Raw genomic sequence first — 18,517 nt, 5'->3', positions numbered from 1 at the left:
CTGTCTCTCTCTGTCTGTCTCTCTCTGTCTCTCTTTCTACATTTTCTCTTGATTTATTTTTCTTCTGAACTGGAGAATTGTCTGTAAGATGACCTATTTTACTGACTTTGCCTTTGCCAAGGATGTGTTTATGGGATGTTACTTATTGGAACAGTTAATTAGCAGTAGTTAATATATCTATTATTTTGTCAATCATTTCGATAGAATTATGGTTGTCAATTCTTTTTTATTTGGTCTATATTTTAGTTTAAAATTGTGTGTTTTGCTTAACATTGAATAGTTTGACCAATTGAATTGCGTCTGGAATGCAATACTTAGTCTAGAGCCTAACTTTTTCTTATTTAAAAGCTATGTTCTGAATATGATTTGAGTGGTTTGGTCTAGTCCATAACACCAACAAATTGATGGAACAAAGCATCAGTTTGCACCACTTTAAAGAACAGTCAGGTTAGTGTTTTGTGTGTATCCCTCAAAACAGTGATGGATACACTTTCAAAAGGCAACTAGACATGTACTTGATAACTAATTTGCAGGGTTAGGAGGAAGATGCTATGGTTTAAGACTAAATTGAACAGGTCTTTGAAAGTATTGGCACAAGCAGGATAAAGTGGCTTAAGCAGACTTCACTTCTGAATTCCATGTTCCTAAAAGGGGTCAGCACTATCCTGTGTATCTTGCTGTCTCTCCCTCGCTTTTCACATGCAATAGTTTGTAAAATAAAAGCTCAGTCAGACTGTTGTTGTTAAGTAAAAGCATAAAATGCCAGAAACACTCAACAGGTCAAGGAACATCTATGCACAGACAGAAATGGTAGTTTACCATTTTCTTTGAGGGAAAGGAAAGTTGCAGTTGCAGATGCAGGCACATGTGACGGCAATCGTTGCTGAGTTTATTTCTGAGACGAGGGCTGATCACAGCAGAGTTCTAAATGAGGAAGGGAACCATTCCTGAGGATTACAGTCAGTTCTGCTATAACATGTTTCTTCAATGCAAATTGGCTGTAATGAGATTGAAAACTTTCGATCATTATTTGTAGAATGGAAACTTTCCTTACCCCCATATTGGCTATAACATGATTCTGGCCCCATTAAATGGTATGGCTATTGTGCAATTTTCTTATAATGTGAGATTGCATGAGAACAGAACTATTACGTTATATCAGAACTGACTGTATTTGGAAAATAGAGGAGGGCAACGCAGTGATTCTTAGTTAGATTTACCTCTGCTAATAATACCAAACCTGTTAACTGGCCATTTTGTTTATTTTGCTGTCTCTGGGTCCTGTGCATAGATTTGACTGTTGACATTTAGCAGCAGAGATGTTGTGTTTTGAAATGTCGTGAGGACAATAAAGTGCTATACAAATGTAACTTTGTTTCTTCAACTGTAGTGGTAGAAATTCACTTCAATATCCCATTTCCTTTTGCAGCAGTCATTGATAACAGAGGATCAACAGCCTCAAACAATTGAATTGGTGTGTACCTGGCAAGGTAAGTTTTTATATGCCATTCATAAAGAAGCAGTGATATTTTAAACCTTTCTGGCACTTGAAATGGGCACAGGTCTCATCTTTAGGTATCCCTTTGTGCCAATTTCTGATGTGGATTCATAATTCCAGCTTGATGAGTTGGAGTTTTCTAATTTTAGATTCTGTCTGCTGACTAGCTGAGGGTGCCAAGAACATCTCCCAACCCCCTGCAGACCCAGCTGCAATGATTTAAAATTTTGTGTAGGTAAATACTACTGCTCTCCTGTTACCAAGATTATTGGGTTTGAATTAATCAAGGATTTATCCAAATCAATGAATCGGTACACTACTTCCAGGATATGACCAGTTAATGTTCCACAAAAACCAGTTTTGGAACTTCAGAGACTCATCATATTTATTAATGATTTGGGATAATAGAATGTATTAAAATACTCAAAATGTATCAATGACAAAAAAAGATTAGATCCAAGAAAATGAGGGAAAGCCAGAAACAATGGATGTCTAGAGAGACTCCGGGGTTCATCGGCATAGACCATTAAAATATGATGCATATGTAGGAACAGAAAACAATCAAAGGCTTTTGGAATGCTAATAGAGTCATACAGCATGGAAACAGACCTGTCGGTCCAACTTGTCCATGCTGACCACCTTTCCCAAATGACACTGGTCCCATTTGCCTGCATTTGGCCCATATTCCTCAAAACCTTTCCCTGCTCATGTACCTGTTCAAATATCTTTTCAATATTGTAACTTGTACCTACTTCTACCATTTCCATACACACATCACCCTCTGCTTGAAAAAGTTGCCTCTCGGGTCCCTTTTTAAATCTTTCCCCTCTCACTTTAAACCTATGGCTTCTGGTTTTGAAATCCCCCTAGGGAAAGTACCTTTGCTATTGACCTTATCTGTGCCTCTCATGATTTTGTAAACCTCTATAAGGTCATCCCTCAACCTCCTATGCTCCAGGAAAAAAAGTCCCTACCTATCCATCATATCCTTATAATACAAACTCTCCACTGCTGGTAGCATCCTTGTAAATCCTCTCTGCCCCCTTTCCCATGGTAGAAGTCCTGTTTTAGCCATACCAACCTTATACCTGGACTATACCTGGAATACTGTGAACAGAGCTGGGGACCACACCTTAAAATGGATATATTGGCCTAGCTGAGTGTAGCACAGATTTACCAGAATGACACCTGGACTCAAAGAATTAACTTGTGACGAGAAGTTGTTCAAACTAGAGTAGTATTCCTTGGAATCTGGGTGCTTAAGGAGTAATTTGATTGAGGTTTTCAAGATATTAGGAGGAAAGATGGGGAGAAAGTATTTCCACTGGTTGGGGAGTCTTAAGATTAACATATGTATTCTTCAAAATAGATTTGGACTATTTAGAAGTGATATTAGGAGACACTCCATAAAGGTTAAAAGTTTGGAATGCTCTCTTAAATTTAAAATTGAGATTGATGTCCACCACAGATATGATTGGATATGGGCCCAAGGCAGATAAAGGTCACTGTTCAGTCATGATTTTATTCAATAGCTGAACAGACCTGAGGGGCTTAAAGGTGTACTCGTGTTCATAATTCTAGCATTCCTACTGTCCTGACTGCTAATTTAATGCAGATGAGGGTCTGATAAATTTTATTTAAAAATGATTACTTATGACATGGAATACATAGGAAGTGATGGAAAATAAATCATCAACTTGCAGAAGGAAATTGGACATGTCATTTTTAAAATATGAGACTAGAGAGGGCAGAAGAGTGGAGTTAATTGGGTGCCTTCTTTCAAAGAAATCATTCAGCAAATCATGCCATCTTTATAAGATTAATATTGGAGATGGCATTAGGCACCACCCAATCTATGATGTCATACAGCCTAGGATAAGGAAGAGGAGTCGAGCCTGAGATCACATTGGGGTCAGACATTCCTGGCTCCTGATTCCATAATAATTAAGACTATAATTGTACCTCTTCCCATAATGCAGTGAACTATATTATGTTACAATAATTATACCAGTGTTTCATCCTTTACTGTAAGCCAAACAGACCTTTAGACCCAGTATAAGAGGGAGGATTAGGACTCTTGTGGCATGGTGGTGGCTTTCCTGCCTCTGAGACAGGAGGCCAGGTTAAGTCTCACCTGCTCCAAAGTTGCATAATAACATCTCTGAACAGGGTGATGAGGAGAATATCTACAATGCCAGTTTGGTTTTGAGAGCGATCTTGTGGTGTAGTAGTAGTATTCCTACCTCTGGGCCCGGAAGTCCCACCTATCCCAGAGGTAAATGCTAATATCTCTCTGAACAGGTTGATTAGAAAGTGTCTAAAAAGGAGATTGGAAGCAGCATTTTACTGCAACTATTAGCTGCTTTGTACTGCAGCATATACAACAACTTCCTTTTGAACTGTAAGATTCTATAATTAAGTATTGATATGGATTCATATAGTTTAATATTATAATTGACCAAGTCATTAGAGTATATCAACAGGATTATTGACATTACCTTAAGGACAATAGGAAATCTGTAATGGTACCCAGCAGGAACATTTTCAAGCATCAACCAGGTTAGTTTGATAACAGTTTCGGCTTTCCCTTTAACCTCCTTTTTCTTTTCCTTGGAACACAGTGGTTTTGCTGGGTACTTTTGAAACAATTACTCATCTGAGATTTACATTTATAGGCAGCAGTATGTTCAAAATATCACCACCTACAATAGAGCAAAGTTATCAGCTCACACTTTTATCAAAATATTTTGAAACATAGGAACAGCAAAAGACCATTCTACTCCTCAAGACTAACCACATCGTCAGTTAGATCTTCGCTAATCTGTATCTCAACTTCATTTATCCACTATTAATCATTTTCATTGTTGCATTTTTTTGTTAGCTTTGGGTATCAATGTCTTTAGGGTTTGAATTTTCCCAGAACCCATTGTAATTTGAAGTTGAGAGACTTACTGATTTCCATTTTATTTTCATTCCTCCCGATTTCACTCCTAAATGTCCTAGTTCTAATTTTAACACAATTTCCCCTTCCTCTGGATTTTCCCACTAGTTTCTATTTACCCCAGTTAAAGTACACATTATTTTGATTTAAAACATGCCCCATTCAGGGGAACAGAACCAAATTTATTTAATCTGTGTTCCTATGAAGCATTTAAGCCTGGTATCACTCTGACAAAACTGCACTGTACCCCTACCACATCCTCACTTCAATTCCAACTCCTTTGAGATAAATGCCAACACTTAATTCACTTTTTTTAAAAACAACTTTGCACGAACTTTGTACATGGACATCCAGGTCAATTTGTGCTTCCACAGCCCCTCTCACCTTAAAATGTTGTTTAGTTTGAATTTATATTTGATCCAAAATGGATGACCTCTTACATTTTTCCCACATTAAATATTATCTGACATTCACTCACACTCTCTATACCCAGCGAGTTGTGTGGCCTCCCTTGCGTTATGATCTTGAGTAGGCAAGTACCATAGATCAGAGATTGAATGCAAGCTCTTCATATGTACAGTTTGATGCCGTACTGCGCAGTGCATTTATCCAGTTGGAACACAGCGTTTAACTTAATTTGTGCAAAGTATCTGACTCAATCTGGGACATGTTACATGCAATGAGCCGAATTTTTTTGAAACAAATTAATGAGTTTCTTTTTAAAACAAGGTGGCGGTGATCAGCGAATTCTAAATGATCCAGTAGGATACAACGACTGGAATATAGATACAGAAGATTCAGAGCGGACATCAAAGCCAGTACCTTACACCCAACTTGCTTAAAATACTTTTAACTGCAGTCACATTTGGTAGTTGTATTTACTATTTTGGAGGACTATGTTGGCATGAATTTTTTATAAACTGTGAAGAATAAGCCTCACTTACTCTTCAAATTTGGAGCATTGAAATTCCATACATTTTAGTTGTGATGCCTGGACAGTTATAATTGCAGTTCACATCGATGCCGGGTGTATTACACAAGTAATTACACCGTAGGGAGAATTGGATGTTGAGTAACTTTTTATGCCATTTTGAATCTTCTGAAGATAATTGTCCTTGATGTGAACAGAAGGATATGTAACTGCAGTTCTGTATTAAGTATCTGAGAATGAACAACTCCGACCTTGGCAGTAATTATCTAATGAATTTGCTTCAAGTTGGAGTGCTGCCAATTTTTAAGTCATAAATTAAGCGTGGGAAAAAGTGGATGTTTTTTTAAAATTGTGCTTTGTTACTCAAAATGGTGCAGCCTGCAAAAACAAATGGCAGTTTGCAATTTTATTTTTTTTACAAAGACCTGCTATCAACATCTTGAACCATATGGAAATAATTTCACTTGTGATCCAGTTATGTAGTTTTTTTTAAAAAAACTCTCCTTCTTTTCTTCACTTTTACTTGCTTATTGCCCTTGGCCATAACCATACACATGGAAAATGTCACAGTGAAGAGAAATCATATATCTTGGAATTGAGAATCAGTTGGATGATGCATTCCACCACCTGAGCCAAACCTAAGTATTTATTCATTGTATGAGACAAGACAGTGTCAGGGACAACAACTGATGGCACTGTAGTTGTTCACCCATTAGCATTTAATGCACACATTCATGACAATCACTGGGTAGCAATCTGCTGCAGAAGCCTGCTAGATTCCCCAAACACAGAGTACCAGGACAGTTGTGATTCTGACACTGCTGTAGTCAACACAGACCAGGGCATCTACCTGGGGCAATCCTGGCTGTTGTTACTAACGTAACGAATTGGGTTGGGTAGCTAAAATTTGACATTGATTTGGGCTGATGCACTGTTTTTGACATGAGACAGATATACTAATTGTTTTGAAAGTTTGTCTCTGTCTAATGGGTTGATGTGCAGGAATGCAATGTTTAACAACTTCATATTGTGTATAATGTGCTTATCTTTTATTTCTCAAGTTTTCCAGTGATGTGAACCTATTCCCCAGCTGACAGAGACTAATATCTGCTTTGAATTCCCATTACCCATTTTACTGAATTTTTTAGAATGGCAATGATGAGCTGAGGCACTCTTCTTTAGAGCAATTAAAATGGTTACTTGCTGTCCTGGTTAAAATTGGAACCAGTGTTTCCTCTTCTCTACATGGAAGAAATTACAAAAAAAAACCCGCATGCTGACCTCTTTACAGTATTGTGATACACTAGAATTATGCAGCATTTTATCCCTGGCAAAATAACTATCAGTACATTAGTTAACCATTTTAGGAATAGAGAAAGTAAGTGTGACTAGTCCTGAAATAATCCATAAGTTGGCTTTTAGAATTTATGTTCAAATTGAATGAGTGAAAGTTTACCATGTGAATTTTCTAATTTTTTTAAGAAAGGGCACTAATGTTGGTGTTTATATTTTTATGTTTGCAATTATTTAAAATAAAATATGCAAGAATTTTCCAGGACAAGCACAATGAGGTGTTTTGCTCCGCATTTGATGATACAGTTCAACTGTAATTAACAAATGGATGTGCCCAGCAAACAATATGAAAATTATCTAGAGTGTGTTGCTTTTGATGGATTCTCCCAATTAAATTAAAGATATAGATAAATCCCAAGCTCTAGCTCAACTAAGCACATTTGTTATAATTTATAATTCTGCACTTCTGTAATTAACCAAAAATCCATTGCTGCTTGTCAGGATTGTTTGGACTCTGAGGAATTTTATCTGTTTTGATAACTTTTAGAATCTCTAAACTGACTGACTTCTCAAATGTCTAAAATATTTCAACTTGACAGAAGAGGAATATTTAGTCATCGGCTCTCCTCCAGTGAAATGAGCTGCCTATTGATACTGAAGGGTTAAATAGGCCTTTGATGAAGATGTAAGCAATCACTGTAGAAAAACAGAACAGGAAGTTTGTATGACACAATGAACCTGTTTGTTGGGTGGTAGATGTTGTTGATGAGGCAAAAATCAAAGTTCTTAGAGAGTTGAGATTGTGGTAACAGACCATAAGACACAGGACCAGAAGCAGTCCATTTGGCCCATCAAATCTACTCCACTGCTCAACGAGATCATGGATGATCTGATAATCTTCAACTTCACTTTCTTGTCTTTTTCCTATCCCTTGCTGATTTAAATATTTCTATCTCAGCCTTACATATACTTCTTTTATCGATATTTTTATTGAAAGTAAATATTTTTATAAAATTACAACAAACCAATTTGTGTGTATATAAAGACAAAACAACAAACAAAACACAACTATACTCATGCAAAATAAGCAAATCAGTAAAAGTAATTAACAAATAAATAAGTAAATAAAACAACTCCGAACAAATCAACATTAGCTCCCAGCCTCCGAGAGCATGGGGTAATACACAGAAGGTTATTAGAAATTCTTCCTTCGAGGACATCAAGTTCACTGAATTGGATTGTCATGGCTACACAAAAGCTTAATTAAGATAGCAGATAAATCTAACTCTAGATAGTCTAAAAAGGGCTGCCATACCCTATAAAAATTTCTTGTTTTCCGGTGTACCATATTCACAAAACCTTTGAAAGAAATATGTTCTATGATTAGCCTATACCAACCCAACAGACCCGGGGAGCTTTCAGAGACTCAAAGCATTAGAACATTTTTCCTTGCACAAAAAGTGAGAATATTAAAATGTTTTTTCCCATGAGCATCTAGAGAATATATATTGGGTAGGCCCAGGAGAGAGAGAAAGGGTCCCTCTTAACCTTGGTTCCCCAAGGCCCACTCTATTAATCCTGCCGCTGCACTCTAATATATACGAACCCTGTGGCAAGGCCACAGACAATGAGTGAGAGTACCAATACTTATTTTCCACTTAGGACATAATGAAGATACTCCCACCTTAAATTTTGAGAGATGGTCTGGGGCCACATGGATCCTATGCAGCCTCTTTAGCTGCATGTCATAGGCTTATTACAGATCAAAACCTTCCTTGCATTTCTGCAAATGTCCTCCCATGTCTGCAAAAGAGATTTCAACATCAAGTTCTCTCTCCCAGACCCCACAACGTTGCTCAGATTCTTCTGAAAGATCACCCCCTAACATATAATAAAGATTTCTAATGGAGAGAGTACCTTTAGCATGAAGCACCCTCTTCTCTGAGATAGATCTGTAGGGGTCGGTCAAAAGCGTGGTCTCTTTTTGAATGAAATCCCTTACCTGAAAAACACCAAAATGGTCTCTGATAGCTAAAGCATACTTACCCATTATTTGGTCAAAGGACATCATTATTTCACCTTCAAATACATCACCCAAACAGGAGATTCTCTTATCTGCCCGAAGCTTAAATCTGGGGCTGATTGTCGCCAGCATAACAGCTATAGGGGTAAGAAAGGATGTTTTGGATGTATTACCCTCTGCTGCTTTGCCTTCCATGCCTTAACAGTATTCATAATGATCAGATTATGGCAATATTCCGTAGCTGTCTTCATTTTATCTAAGAACAACAAGCTAATGAGGGGACATTTGCCTGGGAGGCCTCAATATCTAACCATATTGACACTGGGTCCTCACAAGCCCAGTCACTAATGAAGGATAGAAGAGAACTTAATTGATATCTTTTAATATCTGGGAGGCTCACTCCCCCAACCCATGTGATAACTGCAATTTAGCCAGCTTGATAAGAGCTACAGCAGCAAATAAAGGATCGAAATCATCCATTAAGTCTCCAGAATGTTTGCCTTGGAAAAATTAAGGGGAGTGTTCGTCTAGGGCGTAGCAAATGGGGAAGGACATTTATTTTAATAAGAGCTGCCCAACCCAGCCAAGATATTGGAAATGCCCCCTATCGCTAGCGATTTTGCTTAATCCTGTCGAGCGAATAGGCAAAATTGGCCTTGAACAGCTGATCAAAGACAGGAGTAACAAAGAAACCTAATTAAAGAAAACCCTCCTGTGACCATTTCAAGGGGAACCGTGATTCACCCTACACAAAGATTCTCCTAAGAACCCCCATCGGCATGTCCTCCAATTTTGAGAAATTAATCTTATAACCCAAAAAGGAGCCAAATGAATCTATACATTGTATCAAATGGAGGTACCGAGACCACTGGATTCGACAGAAAAACAAAACATCATCCGCATATAATGTGAACTTATGTGATTTTGATCCTACTTCCGGGACAGCTGTATTAGGATCCCTACGGATAGCGTCTGCCAGCGGCTCAGTCACCAATTAAAAAGTAAAGGTGAGAGGGGACAGCCTTGTTGACTGCCCCTACAAATATTAAAATTGCTAAGTAAGAAATAATTATTCCCCTTGTATAAGTCTCAAGCAGTTTCCAAAGAATAAACGGGTTACTGGCTGAATCCGAATTGGTGTCTAAAAATACCTTAAATTCATTGAAGAAATACTCAATGTACTCACTGCCCTCAAGAATAAAGGGATCCATTCGCCAGTGCCGAGAGCATGTAACATTGCCCTTAACCTCAATCTCTAAATATATTCCAGTGTGGTTAGAAATAGTGATACTTCCAATTGTACAGGACTTAACCGAATCCAAGGATAATGCAGGGACTCGGAAAAGATCAATCCTAGTATGACATTTGTGCGGATTAGAAAGGAACGTAAAGTCCCTACCTGTGGGGTGGAGATGTCTCCAGATATCCACCAATCCCAGTTCAGCTCATAAATCCATTAGTTGCTCAGATAGTAAAGCAAGTGTTGAGGGATCCATGAGGCAATTAAAGTCTCCTCCTATAATTATCTGCCGCGGCGCAGGAGTCATCAGTTTGGAGAAATCATCTATCAAAAATTAAGGGGGTGTGCTGGGGGGCAATAAACATTCAAAATACCATACTCTTCTCCATGTATTGAGGCTTTAAGAATGACAAACCGCCCATACTCATCATTAATCTGATCTAGCAACTTAAATGAAAAATTCTTCCTAATGAGTATGGCCACTCCCCTGCTCCTAGTATTAAAGGAAACGTATACCCGATCAAACCCATTCTGCCGCAATTCCAGATGTTCCTGATCATCGAAATGAGTCTCCTGCAAAAGGGTAATGAACACCCTCTCCTTTCTAAGGAAGCACCTTTTTCCTCTTAACTGGTGAACGGCTCCCTCTAATTTTCCAGGTGCACCATTTGAGGACACAATTAGCCATGACTCTCTATAACATCATTTGAACTCCAAAAAGGAAGAATTTGACATACCAATTGCTCAGCATAAACAAAACAAAAACTCATAAACCCTAAAAAAAACAACAAACCAACCAACTAAACCAAATTCAAGGCAAATTAATGAGGGGCTCTATCCCTAACCCACAGGGGGCACTTACATCTCTCAAAAACATCTTTATACCTCCTTCCAGCCTGAGCCGTCTCCCAGGCCCAGGCCAAAAAGGAAAGAGAAACAAAAAAAAATCAACAAGGAAATTAAAAGTAAACACTCTACCCATCCCCAAATATACATTAACATGCATTAATATCAGAAAAAAATCCAGCAACATTGTCTTTAAGAAAAGGAGAGAGAGAAAAGGAAAAAGAAATACTATTGTCCACATCCTTAAGTTATCCGATCTATTTTAAAAGGTCCAAAAATATTTTCATTTTGTCTGACGAGTCAAATGAGTGCACAGACCCATCATAAGTGAAGCAAAGCACAGCAGCGCCAAATACCACAGGGAATACTGGATACCCAGGTCTTTCAGTCTTCTCTTGGCTTCATCAAAGGATTTCATTTTACAAATAACAGCTGCAGAGAAGTCCTGAAAGCACATTATCTTGGGACCTTCGTAAGTTAAGGCCTGTGGATCCTTTTTCTTTATTGTGGAGGCCTCCATAACTTCAACATTGTCCCTGTAACTGTGGACTCGCACTAGGTCCCCACGGAGGTGCTGATCTGAGCCTGGCTTGCGCACAACTTTCACCCAGTCTGATGCAAACTCCAAGCCAAGAAATTGCGGCAGCCAGCTCTCAAAGAAGCTCGCTGGCTGGTCATCTTCCGCTCCCTCTGGCAGCCCCACGACGCAAAGATTCTTCTTCCTATCTCTGTCCTCGAGGTCGTCGACTTGTTCCAGTAAGGTAAGGACTTGCTTCTCAAGAACTGGAATTCGTTCCTTTGAAAAGTCAATTGCAGTCTTCGAAGTTGCGGTCCTTCTTTCAACTTCTTCCATTTGGTGTCCAAGGCTTTCCAGCTGCTACTTGTGCTTCTGGAGCATGGCCGAGATTGGGTCCAGTCTACCACGGAACTCCTCCTCAATTGACGACTCGATCATGTCTCGCAGTTTTGCAAACTCTGCAGCAGGGCCTGGTGAGTGAGCGACTCCGATGGACTAGCGGAGGGATCTGTAGCTGTGGATACGCAAGTGTCTGACCTCTCCGGTGAGTGTCCTGTGTCTTGGGACTTGCTGGAACCTTTATCTTTAGTCATATTTCTTTAATAAAACAGACTTTAAGAAATTTGTAGAAGTTCTGTAACTCGTTAAATGCTGAATTTTCACTGAAATAACTCACCGAGGTGAGAGTGCTACTTTGCTGGGCTGAGATGCAGAGCTCAGCAAAGCAGGCCTCTCAGATCGCCGCCATCTTGGATCCCCCTGCCTTGCATATACTTAATGACCCAGCCTGTTTGTCCCTGTGTGGAAAAGAATTCTTACATTAGGAAGAAATTCATTCTCATCTCTGTCCTAACTGGATGACCTTTTACTTTGAGATTAAGTCCTTTACAGAACAACCTCAATTATCCGAACAAGACAGGCAAGGGAGTATTTTGCTCGGATAACGGATGTTTTTACACGACTTTGAGATCTTGTTCGGATAACCTGAAATTCAAATAATTGATGTTCGGATAATCGAGGTAGTTCTATACTCGGAGACACACAAGGGGAAATGCCCTCTCTGCATCGATCTTGTCAAGCTCCCTATGAATCTTCAATAAGGCCACCTCTTATTTTCCTAAAATCCAGAGTACAGGCTCAACCCCTCAACCTCAAGAAAATACCTCCATACCTGGGATTAACCTAGTGAACGTTCTCTGGTTTGTTTCCAATACCAATATATCTTTCCTTAGATCAGCGGACCAAAACTGTTTAGATGTGGTCTAACTAGTGCCTTGTATAATGTTAGCAAGACTCCCCTATTTTTATATTCCATTCCCTCTTTCTTTTAGAAAGGCTAACATTTTGTTTGCCTTCTCCATTATCCACAGAACTTGATGCTAGCTAGCTTTTAATGTTTTATGCACAGGGATTACAAACTCCCTCTGCTGCAGTTTTCTGGATCTTCCTCCACTTAAACAATATTCAGCTCCTGAGTTAGTCTTGCCAAAGTGCATAACCTAATTTCCTGCATTATATTCTATTTGTCAAGTCTTGCACACTCATTTAACCAGTCTATAACCCTCTCTGCAAGCACTGTGTCATACTGACCACTTGCTTTTTCACCTGTTTTTGTGTCATTTGCAAACTTCACTACAATACATTCATATCCCTCATCCAAGTTATTTATATTGTAAATAATTGTAGCACTCCACTAGCCATCCTGAAAATGACCCCTTATCCCAACTCTATCTTCTATTAGTTAGCCAATCTTCTATCCATGCTAATATACTACCCCTCAATACCATGGGCTCTTATTAAGTGCCTCTGGAAATTCAAATAATTACATCCACTTTATCTTAGATGTTACTTCCCCAAAGAATCTTAATAAATTTCAGGCATGATTTCCCCTTCATGAAGCCATGTTGTATCTGCTTCATTATATTACATATTTCTTTATGCTCTGCTATTTATATTATATTTGTAATAGACTGATATTTTCCTTAAAAAACATGTTAAGCTAACTGGCCTTTAGGTACCTGTTTTTGTCTCCTTCCCTTTATCAATAAAGATGTTAGACTGGCAGTTTACCAATCCTCAGACTTTTTCAAAATCTAATAAATCTTCGAAGATTACTTCAACTACATCTATTATCTCTTTGCTAGTACTTTTAATATCCTAGAATGTATCCTGTCTGGTGAAGGGAGCCTATTGCTCTTTAGCTCCATTAGTTTTCCTCGGAATTTTTCTCTAATGATAGTTATTGTATTTATTTTCTCTCCCCCTTTTCCACTCGATTATTTAGGATTTTTGGAATGCTATTAGTGGTTCCCATTTTGAAGACTGATACAAAGTATTTATTCAATTTCCCGGCCATTTCCTGGTTCCCCATTATTATTTCTGTTGCCTCATTCTTTAGTATGTCTGTGCTCATTTTGGAGCCAATCTTTCAATATATTTAAAGAAGCACTTGCTGTCTGTTGCCTTGCCACTTACAAGTTTACCCTCAGTTTATTTTCTCCTTATTTACTATCATTTGTTGGTTTTCAAAATGTTCCCAAACCTCTGGCTTATTACTAATCTTTGCCATATGTTTTTTCTTCTAATTTGATGCTATACTTAACTTTCCTGTTTCACCATGATTGTCCTATATCCTTCCTAGACCTGAGAGAAGTTATTGCTGATTCTTTCAATCCATGAAGTTATTAATGTTGTGAAGTTTACATTGTCACAGGGCCTACCAGTGATGTCTCCCTATTGTTAATTCTTACTACCACCCTAATGGATTCTAGATCTTCTGGTCCAAGATCATTTTTTGCTATTGTACTCAGTCTATCCCATACTAACAATGCTCCCCCACCATCCTTTCCTTCCTGCTTGTCATATTGGAAAGAGACAAAAAACTGCAGGTGCTGGAATCCAAAGTAGTCAAGCAGGAGCCTGGTGTTCTTCCAGCTTCCTGCTTGTCTCACTCGAACAGCTCCCTTCTACCCGTACTGGTGCCAGCGTCCCAGCCACACCAATTATTAGGCTATATATTTAATTCTGACTATTTTTTACCCAATGTCAGTTTGCCCATGGCTCAGCTAGTAATTAAGATTATTACCTTAGAGATTTTGCTTTTTAGTATATCTGCTAACTGTTGAAATTCCTTCAACAGAACTTCCTTTCCAGTCCTTTCAACTGGGCTAGTACCAATTACTACTGGATTCCTCCTATTCCAAGTTTTTCTCCAGCCCCCTGGAGATAACTTTAACTCGATTGCACCTTTAAGGGGTCATGCTCATGGCTGCAGAGAAGAGGGGTTTTTTGGGGTCATGTGACATAGGCATCTTTGGTTGGACCATCATTTGTTGCCTATCCCTAATTTCCCAGAGGGCAGTTAAAGGTCAACCACACAGCTGTGGGTGTAGAATCGTTAGGTAAGTCAGACCAGAAAGCTTTCTTTAAGGGAAGGAAATTAAAGAACCAGATGGGTTTTTATGACAATCAGCAGTGGTTATGTCGTTATTGTTGGGCTAGCTTTTTATTCCAGATTTCATTTTAATTGAATTACAATATTACCAGCTGCTATAGTAGGATTTGAACCCATTTTGCTGGAAAATTAGCCTTAGTTCTGTCCAGTGAAATTATCTACCATCACTTCTTCCAGAGTAATCTATCCCCCTAATTATATAGTCTGTATCCCTACTCCTATATCCCTATTTCCTCTCCCAGTTGAATGGCTATCTGCTGTGGTCAGTTTGCTTATCCTTTCACTCTCATCTCCACAGGTTGCAAGAAGTCTAGTGTTGGTTAATTGCTAACAGTCCTTACATATAACACCTTGGATTCCCATATCTGTCTCACCTGCAGTCTCACTCTCCTGCACCTGATCATAGGTTAAACTTGAATGACCTAATCTGCGGAATATGACCATCTCTGGAGCAAAGTGTCTGGATTACTTTCCCCTTCCCTGAAATGGCAACATGTCTAAAGCTCAGATTCCAGATCTTCAACTTAGATCCAACGCTCTCAGGCTGCAAGTATTTGTTTCAGATGTGTTCACTCTGGATCATTTTGGCATCCAGTAGTTTCCTCATGTGCAGCAACAATACATCACCTGACCTACCATCACTAACATTTAATTTGTTAAAAATGAATTACTATCATTTCCATGATCTCTACACTTTATGTGTTGATATCTTTAAAAAAAATTCAGAGTATTAATCTCATACTGAAATAGCTTGTTAAGAAAAGAGAAGAAAAACATTGGAAACCTAAATACATACTGAAGACATTTTAAAGATTAGAAATATTCACTAATCCTATTCACCATTTGTTTTCTTTTCCTGCACACTCGTGATGCTGCCGTGTGTGACCTGACCTTGAGAGAGATTCCTTTTCACAATAAATTGTAATTAAATCACCTTTGTCTCCCTTTGCATCAGATTCCAATTTTGAACCATATTTTCAGTTCCAGTCACTCAGCTGAATACACCTTCACACTGATCATGCTCCTTAGTAGAGCATAAGTGATCAGAAGTACCATTCTTCTTCTCACAGTTAGAAATGCTTCCTTCTAACCAATAATTGACCCTCCTGTAAGGTATAGGGTTAAAATTGTGCAGAATAAGGGAACAGGTGTTGCTTCTGCAAAAGCTTACATTATAAAATTAGGCTGCACGTGCCAATACTAAACAGAAGAAGCAAAAACAAGTAGAATTATCTATGACTAATAGGGCAGAGCGACCGTGTAGTGAGATGTACCAGTAACAGGAGAGTAGTGTGTCAGTCTCAGGAGGGATGTGGCCAGCGGATGGAATTTAGTTTGGCAGGATGATCGCACGAAGACAGCAAACTATGCCAGGATAGTCACATATAAGGAATGAGATAAATAAGAGTAAGGGGCAACAGGCTTAGAGTAATGGGAGAAGTAAACAGAGGCGGAGAGAAACTAGACTCCCTCCTGTTGTGGAGACTAGAAGTAGGGGAGATGGTTGTGGAGAATTCTTTTTCTCTGAAGGTGTACAGAATGGAAGTGGTGATAAATTTTAGCCAGATTAGCTTTTTTTTAATTGGCCAGGGAGTTGTGTGGTACAAACAGGACAGTTTGGATGAGACCACAATCAAAACTGCCATGATAAGTGAACCAGGAAGGCCTTCTCTTGCTCCTATGTCAAACGTGCCCATCTCCTGTCCTCCTACAATAAGTCGAGTTAATTCTTGATGTTGCTATATTTTTTAATTCTCTATTCCACCCTCCCCATAATAGAAAGAATCCTAATGTCATGGTGGGTTGGAAGGTATAGGGTTAAAATTGTGCAGAATAAGGGAACAGGTGTTGCTTCTGCAAAAGCTTACATTATAAAATTAGGCTGCACGTGCCAATACTAAACAGAAGAAGCAAAAACAAGTAGAATTATCTATGACTAATAGGGCAGAGCGACCGTGTAGTGAGATGTACCAGTAACAGGAGAGTAGTGTGTCAGTCTCAGGAGGGATGTGGCCAGCGGATGGAATTTAGTTTGGCAGGATGATCGCACGAAGACAGCAAACTATGCCAGGATAGTCACATATAAGGAATGAGATAAATAAGAGTAAGGGACAACAGGCTTAGAGTAATGGGAGAAGTCAACAGAGGCGGAGAGAAACTAGACAAAGGTGGTGTGAAGCTACAGCAAAAGTAACCAATGGGGTGAAAGGGGAGGACCGAGAGACACAGCTGAACAGCATAAATCAGAATGTAACCCTCAGATCGGGGTGCTTATTCATTAGGCACCCATTCTTGCAAGTACGTATCAATAAAATTCGCTGCTTCAGAATTTGACTTGGACTGAAATTTATTAATATGTGAGTTTTGCTTCTCACACTCCCTTTTCAAATCTGCCCACTCAAAGACTGTCAAACCCAGTCTTTGCAAATTACTGCTCTATGTCAAACTTCCTTACCTTTCCAGAGTTTATGAAAGTGTTGTCACTTCAGAGATCCATACCCATCTTTCAGACTCCATTGTTGAACCAATCCAATCTGTTTTAGCCTCAGCCCTAGTACTAAAACTTCCTTTATCGAAGTGACAAGTGATATCCTGCATGATTGCAAACATGATAAACTATCCTTCTCCTCATTTATCTGTCTGCAGCCTTTCACAGGGCTGAACTATACCTCTTCCAAAATCCTTTCCATCCAGCTGAATGGGATTCTGATTGAGGAAGGCTCACTCAACTCAACATTAACTCTGATTTCTTTCCACAGTTACTGCCAGACCTGCTCAGTTTTTCCAGCAATTTGCACTTTTGGAATTCTGATTTATCCCAGTCTAACAAATCGTATTGAATTATTTCCCCTCCCACTTCAGCACAGTTACATCCCAAGTGCCTCAAGGATCTATAGTTTGCACCCTTCAATTTTTCATTCTAACTTAATCCTTCAATAACATAATCCAAAAATGTCAACTTCCATATGCATGTCAGCATTGAAGTCCACCTCAACTATCCTTCAATTTGCCACATTGCCGCTGACCTTAAATACTGGGTGAGCAGAAATATTCTCTAATTAAATTCTTCGTAAACTAAAGTCATTGTCTATATTACCTATCATCAAATTCCTCCCTGCCCTCTGACAATAGTAAGGCTGAAGCAAAGTTGGTGGGGTGCATTTGTATCCAAGTTCCTAAACAGCTGTTCAATCAACACTGACTATCTAAATGTCAGCAGCGTTATCCTGATACCATCCCTAGGATCTGCTGAGATCTCATGCATTTAGCCACTAGGCAGGACAAATCCACTACTCATCTTATAACCTTAATAAACTTGAAATAATTACAAACCTCTAGTGGTCTGTTTGCTCACTTGTACAACATTCCATTCACCCCTGTGGTTAAACAACAATCCAGGTAACACAGATTGAAACTTTTCATCATTGTTCTCAAATCTGTCCACATGTTCCTTCCTCACACTCTGGCTCTCTCCTGCGCAATGGCCTCTAAGAATCCTCCTCCAATTCTTGCTCAGACTTGATTTTAATTGTTCCCTCTTTGATGGCTATACCTTGAGCAGTTGAGGTCCCAAGCTCTGGAACAGCCTCCCTAAATCTCTACTTTGCTAACTTCCATGTCACTTCTTAAAACTTGCCCATCTTGACCAAACATTTAATGCCATATTTTGTTTGTAGTGCCTTGTGATGCGTTACAGCATTGAAAGCACTGTATACATGTACTTGTTCTTCAAGGACAATACAGAAAAACAAGTTGGATGGAACTGACACTTTC

General features: G+C 38.9%; 1 protein-coding gene across 3 annotated transcripts in view; it reads left to right on the top strand.

The window, feature by feature from the left end:
- zgc:113425 (uncharacterized protein LOC541425 homolog) overlaps nt 1–12,969 on the top strand; it is a 38,104-nt gene extending 25,135 nt beyond the window's left edge. For 2 of the 3 annotated variants that reach the window (XM_043674106.1, XM_043674105.1), the window contains exons 6-8: nt 1,430–1,490; nt 11,332–11,533; nt 11,638–12,969. In XM_043674106.1, coding sequence (XP_043530041.1) covers nt 1,430–1,490; nt 11,332–11,533; nt 11,638–11,770 — 396 coding nt within the window. In that variant the 3' untranslated portion in view covers nt 11,771–12,969. Of the gene's footprint in view, nt 1–1,429; nt 1,491–5,168; nt 6,282–11,331; nt 11,534–11,637 lie in introns of those variants that run through there. The other variant, XM_043674107.1, reaches the window with a different exon arrangement.
- The last annotated feature ends 5,548 nt before the right edge of the window (nt 12,970–18,517 follow it).

Source organism: Chiloscyllium plagiosum, chromosome 32 (assembly GCF_004010195.1).
Source record: "Chiloscyllium plagiosum isolate BGI_BamShark_2017 chromosome 32, ASM401019v2, whole genome shotgun sequence".
Classification (NCBI taxonomy): Eukaryota; Metazoa; Chordata; class Chondrichthyes; order Orectolobiformes; family Hemiscylliidae; genus Chiloscyllium; species Chiloscyllium plagiosum.
Note: the sequence above shows the minus strand (reverse complement) of the source record. Positions and strands in the feature narration are given on the sequence as shown.